The 10,814-nt window shown below is 40.6% G+C and overlaps 1 protein-coding gene across 1 annotated transcript; it reads right to left on the minus strand.

Moving 5' to 3' along the window:
• Positions 1 to 4,029: 4,029 nt before the first annotated feature.
• On the minus strand, positions 4,030 to 9,038 carry mat2ab (methionine adenosyltransferase II, alpha b). The gene is made up of 9 exons (XM_051421695.1): positions 8,777 to 9,038; positions 7,996 to 8,073; positions 7,772 to 7,894; positions 7,570 to 7,682; positions 7,300 to 7,443; positions 6,998 to 7,216; positions 6,733 to 6,915; positions 6,489 to 6,622; positions 4,030 to 5,851 (listed from the first exon to the last, which is right to left on the minus strand). The coding sequence occupies exons 1-9, from the start codon at positions 8,865 to 8,867 to the stop codon at positions 5,749 to 5,751; spliced, it is 1,188 nt and encodes a 395-aa protein (XP_051277655.1). The 5' UTR covers positions 8,868 to 9,038; the 3' UTR covers positions 4,030 to 5,748.
• Positions 9,039 to 10,814: the final 1,776 nt, after the last annotated feature.

A 10,814-nucleotide genomic window follows, 5' to 3' on the forward strand; every position in this document is an offset into this window, starting at 1 on the left:
CAAAAAGTCAATGACAGTAAAGATAACAATGTCATCAGCACAAATTCTGGATAATCATGGAAGTCCAAGATTGGGTAATGTGTTAATTCTGCACAGTCTTATTTGCATTGTGCAGACCTTCCTGTAATCCTGGCCGGTTTTTGCGACATCCCAGAGGTGCTGTGTGGAAGTTTCTGCTTTAGAGTTTGTTTTTATTGCTGCTGAGAGACTGGATTATAATAATGTGTATTGGCTAATATTTTCCTAAACATTATGAGTCATTGTTTAAACTCAGTAAGCAGTAGCGGTTGCAACAACAGCCAAACCAGTAACAAATAACCTGAGATTAGTGGGATTTACCTCAGATTTAATGCCATATAAGCATGTTGGAAATGTATGTTGGGATTGAGAAAGGGCGTAACGTGTTCTTCTTTGTTGAAGCTCAAGCAGCAGTATTTTGAATTAGCTGCTGGGTTTTAACATATGTCCTGAACATTATTAGACATTTATCATATATCTCCATTTTTTTGTTCAAGAATGTATTGTATTATAATGTTACACAAAGCTCTGAATTGCTTGTGTAACTTTTTAAATAAGAGCATACAACACACACACACACACACACACACACACACACACATACAGTACAGGGACACATAATGGAATCATATGTTCTTGATTCAAGACATCCACCTATTTTTTTTCTTTCTCATCTCTTGAAAGGTGTATGCAGTTAACTATTTACGTTAAGGCCAAACATTCATGACAATTAGGACAGAAACGAGAGGATTCATGAATGACCTTTATCTGGATAAACAGGGGAATTCACATGTGTCAGAGTGAACCTTGAATCGATAACAGAGGTTAGACACAGCAGGACAAAAAACGCTTATTCTGCCTCTGTGGTCATTTGCAGTTCACAGACACTTTAGAATTATGACCTAAAGTACAAAGGGATCTTCAAGGCTCTTTGTTTAACAAAACAGTACAACTGTAAATGTGGATGTAGGAAATGGAACAAAGGGCAGGATGTGATAAAGCAGTTTCTCAAGTATGAAAGCAGGGAGGTGTGAAGCAGAAGACGTTTGGTAAAATAAAGCATTTGGGAATATGCTGCCGTTTCAGATCAGAATTGCTGAAAGACATCAGGTGATCTGCTGCGGTCTCTTTTAAACATATAGTGGTTAAAGCATTGTCAGAAACAGCAAGACATACCAATGTTTGCTAGAATCTTGCTCAATGATGATACATGATCAGCAGCCTAGTCATGTACTCGGCAGAAATCAGGAGTATAATTAATGTTTGTTTTCCTGGTGTCTCACCACTTGATACCAGAGAATGGTGATAAAACTCATGACGGATGCTACTTTTTATATATCTAGCGGTGCAGAAGTATCAATGGGGAAATCAAATGATAATATTGTTACATACAATTGTATAACATTGACAAAGACTACAGAAGTTTTTACAGAAAATGTAATCTCAGCCACTAGCTATTAATCAGTAAAGTCCACCAGTATCTTCTTGCATCTGCAGGTTAACTTGGTATGTAACTGGCCAACAAAATCTACGTGTATTTTGAATGATGTAAATCTTTGTTGACTGTAAAGTCTTTTGCGTTCAAAGCAGTCAATTAAAATTCCTTTTTAAATGTGTTTAGAAAAAACATTTATATTGCAGGGAAAATTGCTGGTATCTACTGGTAAATACTGCTAATTATCAATATACAAACAATTGTATCAGCTATTTGAAAATGATTTCAGTGCATGCTGCCATTTCATTTTTATTTATCACTAATAGTGTCCTATACTTAAAAAAGATATGTAATGGGACAAAAAGAAGATACATATTATTAATCATGTATTCAGTGTGTGTTTTGAAAGCTGGTCATGTGGTATTGTGCAAAGAGTGTAAATCAGCTCCTCTCTTTGTGCAATGCAGTTTGCATAAGGATGACTTGTTCGCTGGAAGCAGGGTCTTGGCCTTGTCCCATTTCAGAAGTGTATGCTGAATTTAAATGGTTGGTTGTAAGGGCAAATAATAAACTCTGCTCAGGAGACCTCTGAAGAGTGATGTCAATGCTATTGCAGGTCAGGGGTGAAGTGGTAAATACAGAGCTGGGTCATTTAGCCACCTTGTTTCCCCTCATTGATTGTCACAGTAGATCTGCAAATAGATGAGTAAACTCTGAGACTTATTTCAAAGAGGTGGATAAACTACGTTTACCGTCCACTACGCCCCTGATTGTAGTACATAATCTAGAGATATGAAACAACACACTCCCAAATTCCTCCTTCTGATAAATTTTACATATAAATTATTTCTCTGTTATGTAGGGCATTAATACTGGAAAAAAATAATTACACAATGATGTATATTTAAGTGTTTTTTATTTAGAACATAGTGGTAAAATTGTGGACTGTGTTGCCATGGCCTTTTTTAGCAAGAAAGAAGATGGAGCTCAGCTTGTCCTCAGTCGAGACAGGATATCAACAAGTTAAAACACATGGGAACCATCCTTGAGGGCAATCTCAGCTTCAAAAATTCAAACTCCATAAAAGTACTCTAACAGGAAAAGCCACTCATACATTACCTGCTTCGAAAGCAGAAGCAACCGGCTGTGCCAAAGAGCAATTATAACCGTCACACTAAAAGTATACTGACCTTTTCAGTAAGTACAGTCAGCTGACAGAAGCCAACAAGAGTGGGTTTGGCTTGGGGTCAAACTCTTCAGTGACCAATGGTAGGGGCAGTACAGGAGCAACCTTCTTCCAATTGTTTCCCTCCTGGCAAGACACACTAAGGCCACTGACCTGGCTGATGAACACATAACAACTGTCACACAAATTCATATTGAGGACTTATTACAGTTACCAGTGTTGCTATTGTTATTGTTGTGCATCTGTCTCTCTCTTTCTCTAACCCCAACCGGTCAGCAGCTGCACACCCAGAGCTGGAGTCTGCTCGAGGAAGTGCTTGCTCATGGTGGAAATTGTTGGTTCTCTGTAAATAATTTTATAAGGAAATTAGTCTATACCCTGCTCTATTTTATGTGTCTTGAAATAAATAATAATTTGGTGCCATACAAATTAAACTAAACTTACAGTTAATGCATCACAGACGTGTGGTGTATCTTAACCGACAATGCAAAATTCACCTAAAACAAATCTGTTGTTCCATTTCTGAAGATTTACAACTTGTACTTTTAAAAACAGAATAACTGATCAAGACACCTACATTTATTATGACATTACTGCCCTTAAGGAGAAATGGCGACTTTCCATTGTTATTAGTTTATTGATAGATCATTGGCGTTGGGAAGGGGTTTTAAAGTGTGGAGCACGTCGTTACATTTTGCTTGTATGAAAAGTGCTATACAATATTATGGAGTCCAGTGAAAACCAAATAATTTATTAGTCACAAACATACTTCAAAATCAATGGAAACCATTCAATTGAAAGTAATGCTTAAAAATGTATATGTAATATGTAAATTAAAATGTACTTTTGACAGACAGAAACAGAAAATCATTAAAATTCAATGCTCATAAACAAATACTATAGACACACTAAAGTAAATTGCAGATGCCTTAAAACCAGACATGCCGTTCTTTCTCCTTTGCCAAAGCGTTATTTTCATGTAATTATCTGTTACCTTCCTGGAAATTAATTTAAGAAGTCACAAATAGAACAGCATAAGCTGTAATCCACTTTTTTTGTGGCTTTTATTGCCTTGATTTGGTGGGACAGCTGAGGGTGGGGGGATGGCATGCGGCAGGGGGCCACAGGTCGGATTTGAAGCCCTGCAGCAAGGACTCAGCCTCAGTACATGGGTCACCAGCTCTACCCACTGAGCTAACCGGGCATCCAGCTGTAATCCACTTTTGTTAACCTCAAAGTCAACAGGCCACATTTTAAAAACATACTCTGGACAGATGTGTCAAATAAAGTTATTTACTATTTGATATATATTTTTTTTTTTGTTTGTTTTTTTAAATTGAGCTATGATGCAATATCAATGAATCAACAAGAAATATTCATGACACAGACATTTGAAAGGAGTAGTTGTTTATTACAGAGCATAAGGAAACTACCCAGACTAGACATGAAGCATAATACAGTATGAGCTACTTGTTCCTCTGGAAGTTTGAACGCATGTTTGTACGAGGGTAGAAAAGCAAATGGGGAGTAGAGGAAATAGAAAAGGCACTCTTACACTTACTGTAGTCAACTGGATGACCTCCGAGCGGTAAATGGGAACAAAACCAAAACTTGAAACTCTTATCCCACACAAGGGACGGCCATGTAAACAAGGCTGGTTTCTCTGTACTACACCAACCAAATGTTGCCATTCCACTAATGAGGATAGGAGAGCCAAAGAATTGCACCAGACATTTTAAATGGGATTTAAAAACTAACCCACCTAAAAATAAGATACAGTCCACAAATAAAAATAGGTCGTAAAATTGCCATTAACAGTAGCCAGCTGAGGCAGACCAAAGCTTTTCTGTACAACACTCTGGAGTCTCAAGCTAAACACTGAAAAATGAGCAAGATTAAAAAAGGAATTAGAGATTCAATAACCAAGTGTGTTTAAAGCTGCCTTCTGAAACCACGGCTTCTCTGTATCCACGCCGCGTTTCAGAGAACAAATAAATAGTGTTGAGGTTTGAGTATCAGCCAAAAAGACTCAGTGGCAAAGAACATACTCCACTAAGGATAAAGATGGTAAACAGGTTTCTCTGTAGCTACACCTGCCATCAATATACTTAAGGAGTAAAAGGGCCTTTAGTCACATCAAAACCATAAAAAAAGCAAGTGAACTACTTTTTTTTATTAAAAAGGGCTCATTTAAAATTGAATTTCAATGAATAAATAATCCAATTTTTCAATCGTTATCAAGTATAACCAATACCTCTGCAGACCAGAGCAGTGACATAGCAGCTTCTGACTTTTCTGTATTACGTCAGAAAACAGCAAAGGTCTGTAGAGGCATCTGAGGCTTTAGGCTCATTTGAGAGTTGGAATAATTAGGATTTGGCTCGCCCCTTAGCCTGCAATGCATAGCATTTTTTTTTTAACACAGCAACAACCCTTGAATTTTAATTGTGCCATTCTAGCATCCTCCATTAAGACGAGGGGATAAAGCTAACAAAAACAATAAAGAACACTGGGTTAGGGAATAATGGTACCAGATTGACAAAGGAGGAATGTTTAGAAAGAAGCTTAACTTGTTTGCAAAAGGTGCCAGAACCGGACCCTCAAAACTATCAAATTATGCTTCTAAATTGACTAAAAATTTGTAGATGTTGCACAGACTCCTAACATCAGTAGCACCAGTAAATTAAGAGGGGTATCGCATATAGACTAATATGCTACCGCCATGACACTGAATATAAGACTGACGATATTGACGAGTGTGTGGAATGCCAAAAGGATTCAAACTGAAGGCTGCTAATTAGGGTCTATCACAACAAGAAGCAGGGGGACCTCAAGACGTGGGAGAACATTTAGTACCAATGGTGCATGAGTTCATGGAACCCATCCAATTCTTTAAACATCAAGTTTCTGAGGCATGCCGCTTAGGACCCAGTATGATACTGCAACCAGCAGAGAACAGTAACAAGACAAAGGAGGGAGGTGGAGTGAGGAGGGGAGTCATGTGTTAAATGATACCATTATGAAAGAGATAAGCGCATTTCACCCCCGGAACCTTGGAGGCTTCTCTGTAGTATACACCAACAAGCCTGGGGGGAAAAGCTTAACAAGTTTAGTATTTGAGTTTTTTGGGCACCTCCCATGGGAAGGAGTCTCGGCCAAAGTGGCCATAGGCTGCAGTCCTCTGATACAAGGGCTTCTTCAGATCCAGCTCCCTGGAATACATAATCAACATATTTAGCAGCAGTCACACACACAGTGCCTCAAATCACATTCATACTCACACATCATACCGATCACATTTGCTGGTGTGGAGCATCAAGTGCCATTAAAAAAGTTTATTAAATATATATTTAAAAAAAAAAAATTCAAGTTTGTCAGACCAGCTGGTAAAGAGGGAAACACGTGAAGCTTCAACACTTACCCTGCCAACCAAACTCATCCCTGAGCAGTGTGTTGACTGCAGCTTGCAGATGAAAACCACACTCATCCAATTTACAAAAAAAGGACACTTATCTAACTGAGCTACAATGCTTTATTTACACCTGATATCAAAATGTCTACCCTAATAAATTAGACTTTTGCACTCAATACATTTATATCCTTTAAGACTAGGCCATGTACTTAAGTAGAATGAGATATGGCAAACTCACAGCTTTCGGGGAAAAAAATAAAAATCAGCTGTAGCAAAAGGAAAATCGTACTGGCTCTAGGTTTCACCATACATTAATAGATTAAATTAACTAAATCCTGGGCAGTTACATAAAAAGAGAACTAAGGCACATGAAGCAGGGAGGAGCCAGGAGCGGTTGATTCATAGAGTAGCAGGTGGCTTCAGAGGTTACACATTACCTGACAATAACTCCAGGACGGAGATCAAAGTTCCTCTTCACAATGTCAAGCAGCTCTCTCTCACTCTTGTTGGAGGTCCCGTAGTGGAAGATAGAAATGGAGAGGGGGTGGGCAACTCCAATAGCATAGGACACCTAATACAGACACATGTGTTATATCAATCATAAAAAAAAGTTTAGGTAGGAACCTCTTGCAGACCAACTCTCTAAAATGAAGAGAGGAGCATTATGAAACTAGCACTCACCTGGACCAACACTCTCCTGCAGAGCTCAGCCTTCACCAGAGACTTGGCCACCCAGCGTGCGGCGTAAGCAGCAGAGCGGTCCACCTTTGTGTAATCCTTCCCAGAGAAGGCACCACCGCCGTGGGCTCCCCAGCCTCCGTAAGTGTCAACAATGATTTTACGCCCTGTCAGTCCAGCATCACCCTGCGATGGAAGAACAGGTTACACAGGTAAGTAACTCGCAGGCTAAAAATCATTTCTGAAAGCCACACCTGCCGACATTTACCTGTGGGCCTCCGATAACAAATCGCCCACTGGGCTGCAGATGGTAGATGGTGTCATCATCCAAATAGATGCAGGGAACGACAGCCTTGATGACTTTCTCCTTCAGGGCATCTCTCATCTCCTCCAGGCAGACATCCTCATCGTGCTGAACAGAGACAACAATTGTGTGCACGCGAACTGGAAGCATGGCGCCACGGTCCTGGCGGTATTGGACAGTAACCTGTGAAGAAGGTGAAAATATAAATGAGCTACAGCCCTCCAACAAAGAGAATTTATAGTAGTAAATAAGTATGGACGCTCTACCTGTGTCTTAGAGTCTGGCCGGAGCCATGGAAGGGTGCCATTGCGACGCAACTCGGCCATCTTAGCGTTCAGCTTATGGGCAAGGACAATAGTGAGGGGCATACTCTCCTCAGTCTCATCAGTGGCATATCCAAACATCAGCCCCTGCAGAGGAAGAGACATTAACTCAAGTGATCAAAAAGCACAAGTCTCATTTGATGACAATAACAGACCAGCAACCTGTAACTTCACTACACACGACAGACCAAAATGCTGATTTAAACTACTGACCTGGTCCCCTGCTCCAATATCCTCCTCATTGCGATCAATGTGAACACCCTGAGCGATGTCAGGAGACTGCTGCTCCAAGGCCACAAGAACATTGCAGGTCTTATAGTCGAATCCTGTGCAGGAGACAGACAGCCGCTCAAAACGCCATTCTCAAAACAAACCCACAGACAACGCAAACCAGAAAAACAACAACATGCCACACCTTTGCAGGAGTCGTCGTATCCAATTTGGCGGATGGTGTCACGAACAACTTTCTGGTAGTCAACTGTGGCCCGTGAAGTCACCTCGCCGGCCAACAGGATCATCCCAGTCTTGGCAACAGTCTCTGCACAAGTGAAACAAAACACTCAACAGTCCGCCGGCACTATAAAAGCACCACACTGGAGCAAACATACACAGAGAAGTACAACAACTGCTTTTTCTTACCACATGCAACTTTGGCATCAGGGTCTTGCTTGAGATGGGCGTCTAGAACTGCATCACTGATCTGATCGCAGATCTTGTCTGAAACAACAAGGACAATGCAACTAAGAACCAATGCATCAATAACACTGCAGCAAAACCAGAAGACCGGGGCCGTATCGTGGTCAGTGGGAGTGGCTCAGTCTTAAAACGGTCGCCATTTAAGCATGTGGTAAGGGAGGGAGCGCGCGCAACTAACCGGGAGGGGGGGACCGGAAGGCAAGCGTGATAAAACTATAAACACTGAATGAATTAATCACATTTGCTGAGGATATAATCAATAAAAAAAAAAAAACACACACCCACGATTATGCAGAGGTCACTAACCAACGGAAAACGTGACGAGTCATTGTACCCCGCGTGTCTCAGGAATAACGGACGATTCAGGCGCGTTCAGTTAAATGTTAACTAATTCCCAAATAATATCGTAATGACAAGACCTGAGTGAGTGAAGCTGACAGGTAATGATCGATTATAACGCAGGTGTGTCGGCTCGCGATGGACCAGACACGCGCAGCATCACCTACTCAGCAACGATTAGCTAGCTAAGCGTTAGCAGCGCGTGCTCTTGAAGCCGGCCCAGCCAACGTTTCAGTGGCGGAAGAGGCCGTAACGTTTTTATTCTCCTCTTATTAAAAAGAGTGAAACGTGAAATTGGACGACGGCCAAACAACGTCGTAAAAAAATAAAATAATAATTTGATAAGAGAAGCTAATTAAAAAAGGGATGATGTGTCGTGTCTTACCGGGGTGTCCTTCTCCGACCGACTCCGAGGTGAACAAGAAGCAGTCCTCGTCAATGAGGGAGTTATGGAAACCATTCATCTGTCCGTTCATTGTCGCTAACGGCGGCTGCGAAAAATGTTTAAACTCTTACAACGTTAATATCGAGCCTAACTGTATTTAGTCTTGTTAGCAGCGTCTCGGCGTTTTTCTCTTTTTCTCTTTCTTTTTTCCCCCAAAGGACAGTTCTAGCCTCCCTCTCTATTGATCCTCAAGCCTCAGCCTCATGGCGCAGAGCTATTTATCCTATGAAGGCAGACGCTCTGACGTCAGGAGGGGGTGGGCCGTACCATTCAGCCTGTCGAGGGGAGGGGAGCATACTGTAACCGGTCTCTGTAACCAGCAATGCGCCGCAGAATGGCAATCTGACAGCGAACATGCTGCCAAAATGTTAGGAGCGAGACGAGAGCCTCGGCTCAGTCAGCGGCTTCCACCTTATTAATGACCTAATCACACCTCAAGGTGGGTGTGTCTGCCAGATAAGATGAATCATAAAGTTGTTCAATCTGACTTTTTAATCAGCAGAATTTAAACCATAACCTTTCTCCATCGCCATGTCACCATATCACCCACACGCATCCTGCATGCCATGCCTCAGTTATTAACGCAAAACACAAATCTTCATTCAAGCTTTAATAAGTTAAGGCTTGCCAAGATGTTAAAAACAAAACAAAAACATGACCAGATGTGGGAGGATATGATGATGTGGTCTGAGTGTTTGACACTTGATCCTCCTCAGGCTGACTGTCCTTCCCACTTTGTGTCCTGTATTTTAAGCAAGTGAAAGTAGAGCTGGCTGGCTGTGCATACAAGAACTTGCACTGGTTCAACAGTGCAGTGTGTGTTGCAGTAACAATTGAGGTTTTATGCAGTTAGGATGAAACGTCTTACATAAAACTACTACTTCCCTTGTGTGTGTTTATCATTGGCCTAAGTGTATCAGGCAACAAACAAATGTTTCCTAGAAACCATTATTTGAGTTCAGGTTTTAAACCAACACTGGTATAATTCATCTGATAAGTTGTATTCATTTTAGTTATCACAAGGACATCAGAACTTGTTTCCTATGTGAAAGCAGCAGATTAACCTGGAAATACATTTGCAACAAAGTCAAAACTGGACAGTGGAGGGAAGAGCAGAGGCTGGGGATATTATATCTCAACATAACCTGATTATATTTTACTTAAAAAGCTCCCATCTACCTCTTACCCTTCAGGCCCTGTTGTATAATATAATCAAAAGCTCTGATTGTGAACATGTTCTACGTTTGTAGGCACCAGATGGGTTTAATTAATGTCTCTACAAGAACTGGTTAGAACAGTTACATTGGTTTTAGTGGCAAAGTAGGCCAATTTTATTTATTTGAGGTCTGAAACCAAGAAAGGTATCTCTAGTTTCCATTGGGGAAGATTGTATAATGCAAGTGATTTAAAATTATAACATAGGTTCATGTGTTTCAGCCAAACGTTTGTGACAGACCACAGGTCCAACAAGTCAGCTCATGTACTTCTTTTCTCCTTATCATCGTGAATGTCTGACATCCTGCCCCTATTAATCATCCCCTTTTCACAATATGTTTAAATATGACTAGTCACAGTGACAAAGCATTTATGAAGGTGTGGAGCACACGAATACTGTTTCAATCAAAGCTCAATATGAGACCCGATTGTCTGATCTGATCCAGACTGAGGATACGACAATTAATGGTCAGTCACTGTAAAGGTCAGGTAACTTTAAAAGTGGCTGTTAGGTAATTTTTATTATCATCATGTGAGATAAGGAATAAAGTAATGATATCGATGTACGATGTATTATTACTGTGTTATTGCACACTGTGGCTCATATCACAAGAGGTCATAAAAGGTCACAAATCAAAGGGCTTTTGATGGAAAATCTAACCAAAAAAACAAAAATGAGCCTCTTCAGAACTAAAATAATCTGTATATACATATGTTTTATACCTGCTTTGGCAATGTAGTTTCCAAATAAACCCCTTTTGAA

This window comes from Dicentrarchus labrax, unplaced genomic scaffold (genome assembly GCF_905237075.1).
Source record: "Dicentrarchus labrax unplaced genomic scaffold, dlabrax2021, whole genome shotgun sequence".
In the NCBI taxonomy this organism is placed as follows: Eukaryota; Metazoa; Chordata; class Actinopteri; family Moronidae; genus Dicentrarchus; species Dicentrarchus labrax.

Bases quoted from the DNA above. Each gene is read 5' to 3' on its own strand.
- mat2ab (XM_051421695.1), bottom strand. From the start codon at position 8,867: ATGAACGGACAGATGAATGGTTTCCATAACTCCCTCATTGACGAGGAC. The intron at 7,895-7,995 runs GTAAGAAAAAGC...TCACTTGTGCAG, and splicing joins TGATGCCAAAGTTGCATGTG to AGACTGTTGCCAAGACTGGG. The intron at 7,217-7,299 runs GTAGAGCGTCCA...CCTTCTTCACAG, and splicing joins GGCCAGACTCTAAGACACAG to GTTACTGTCCAATACCGCCA.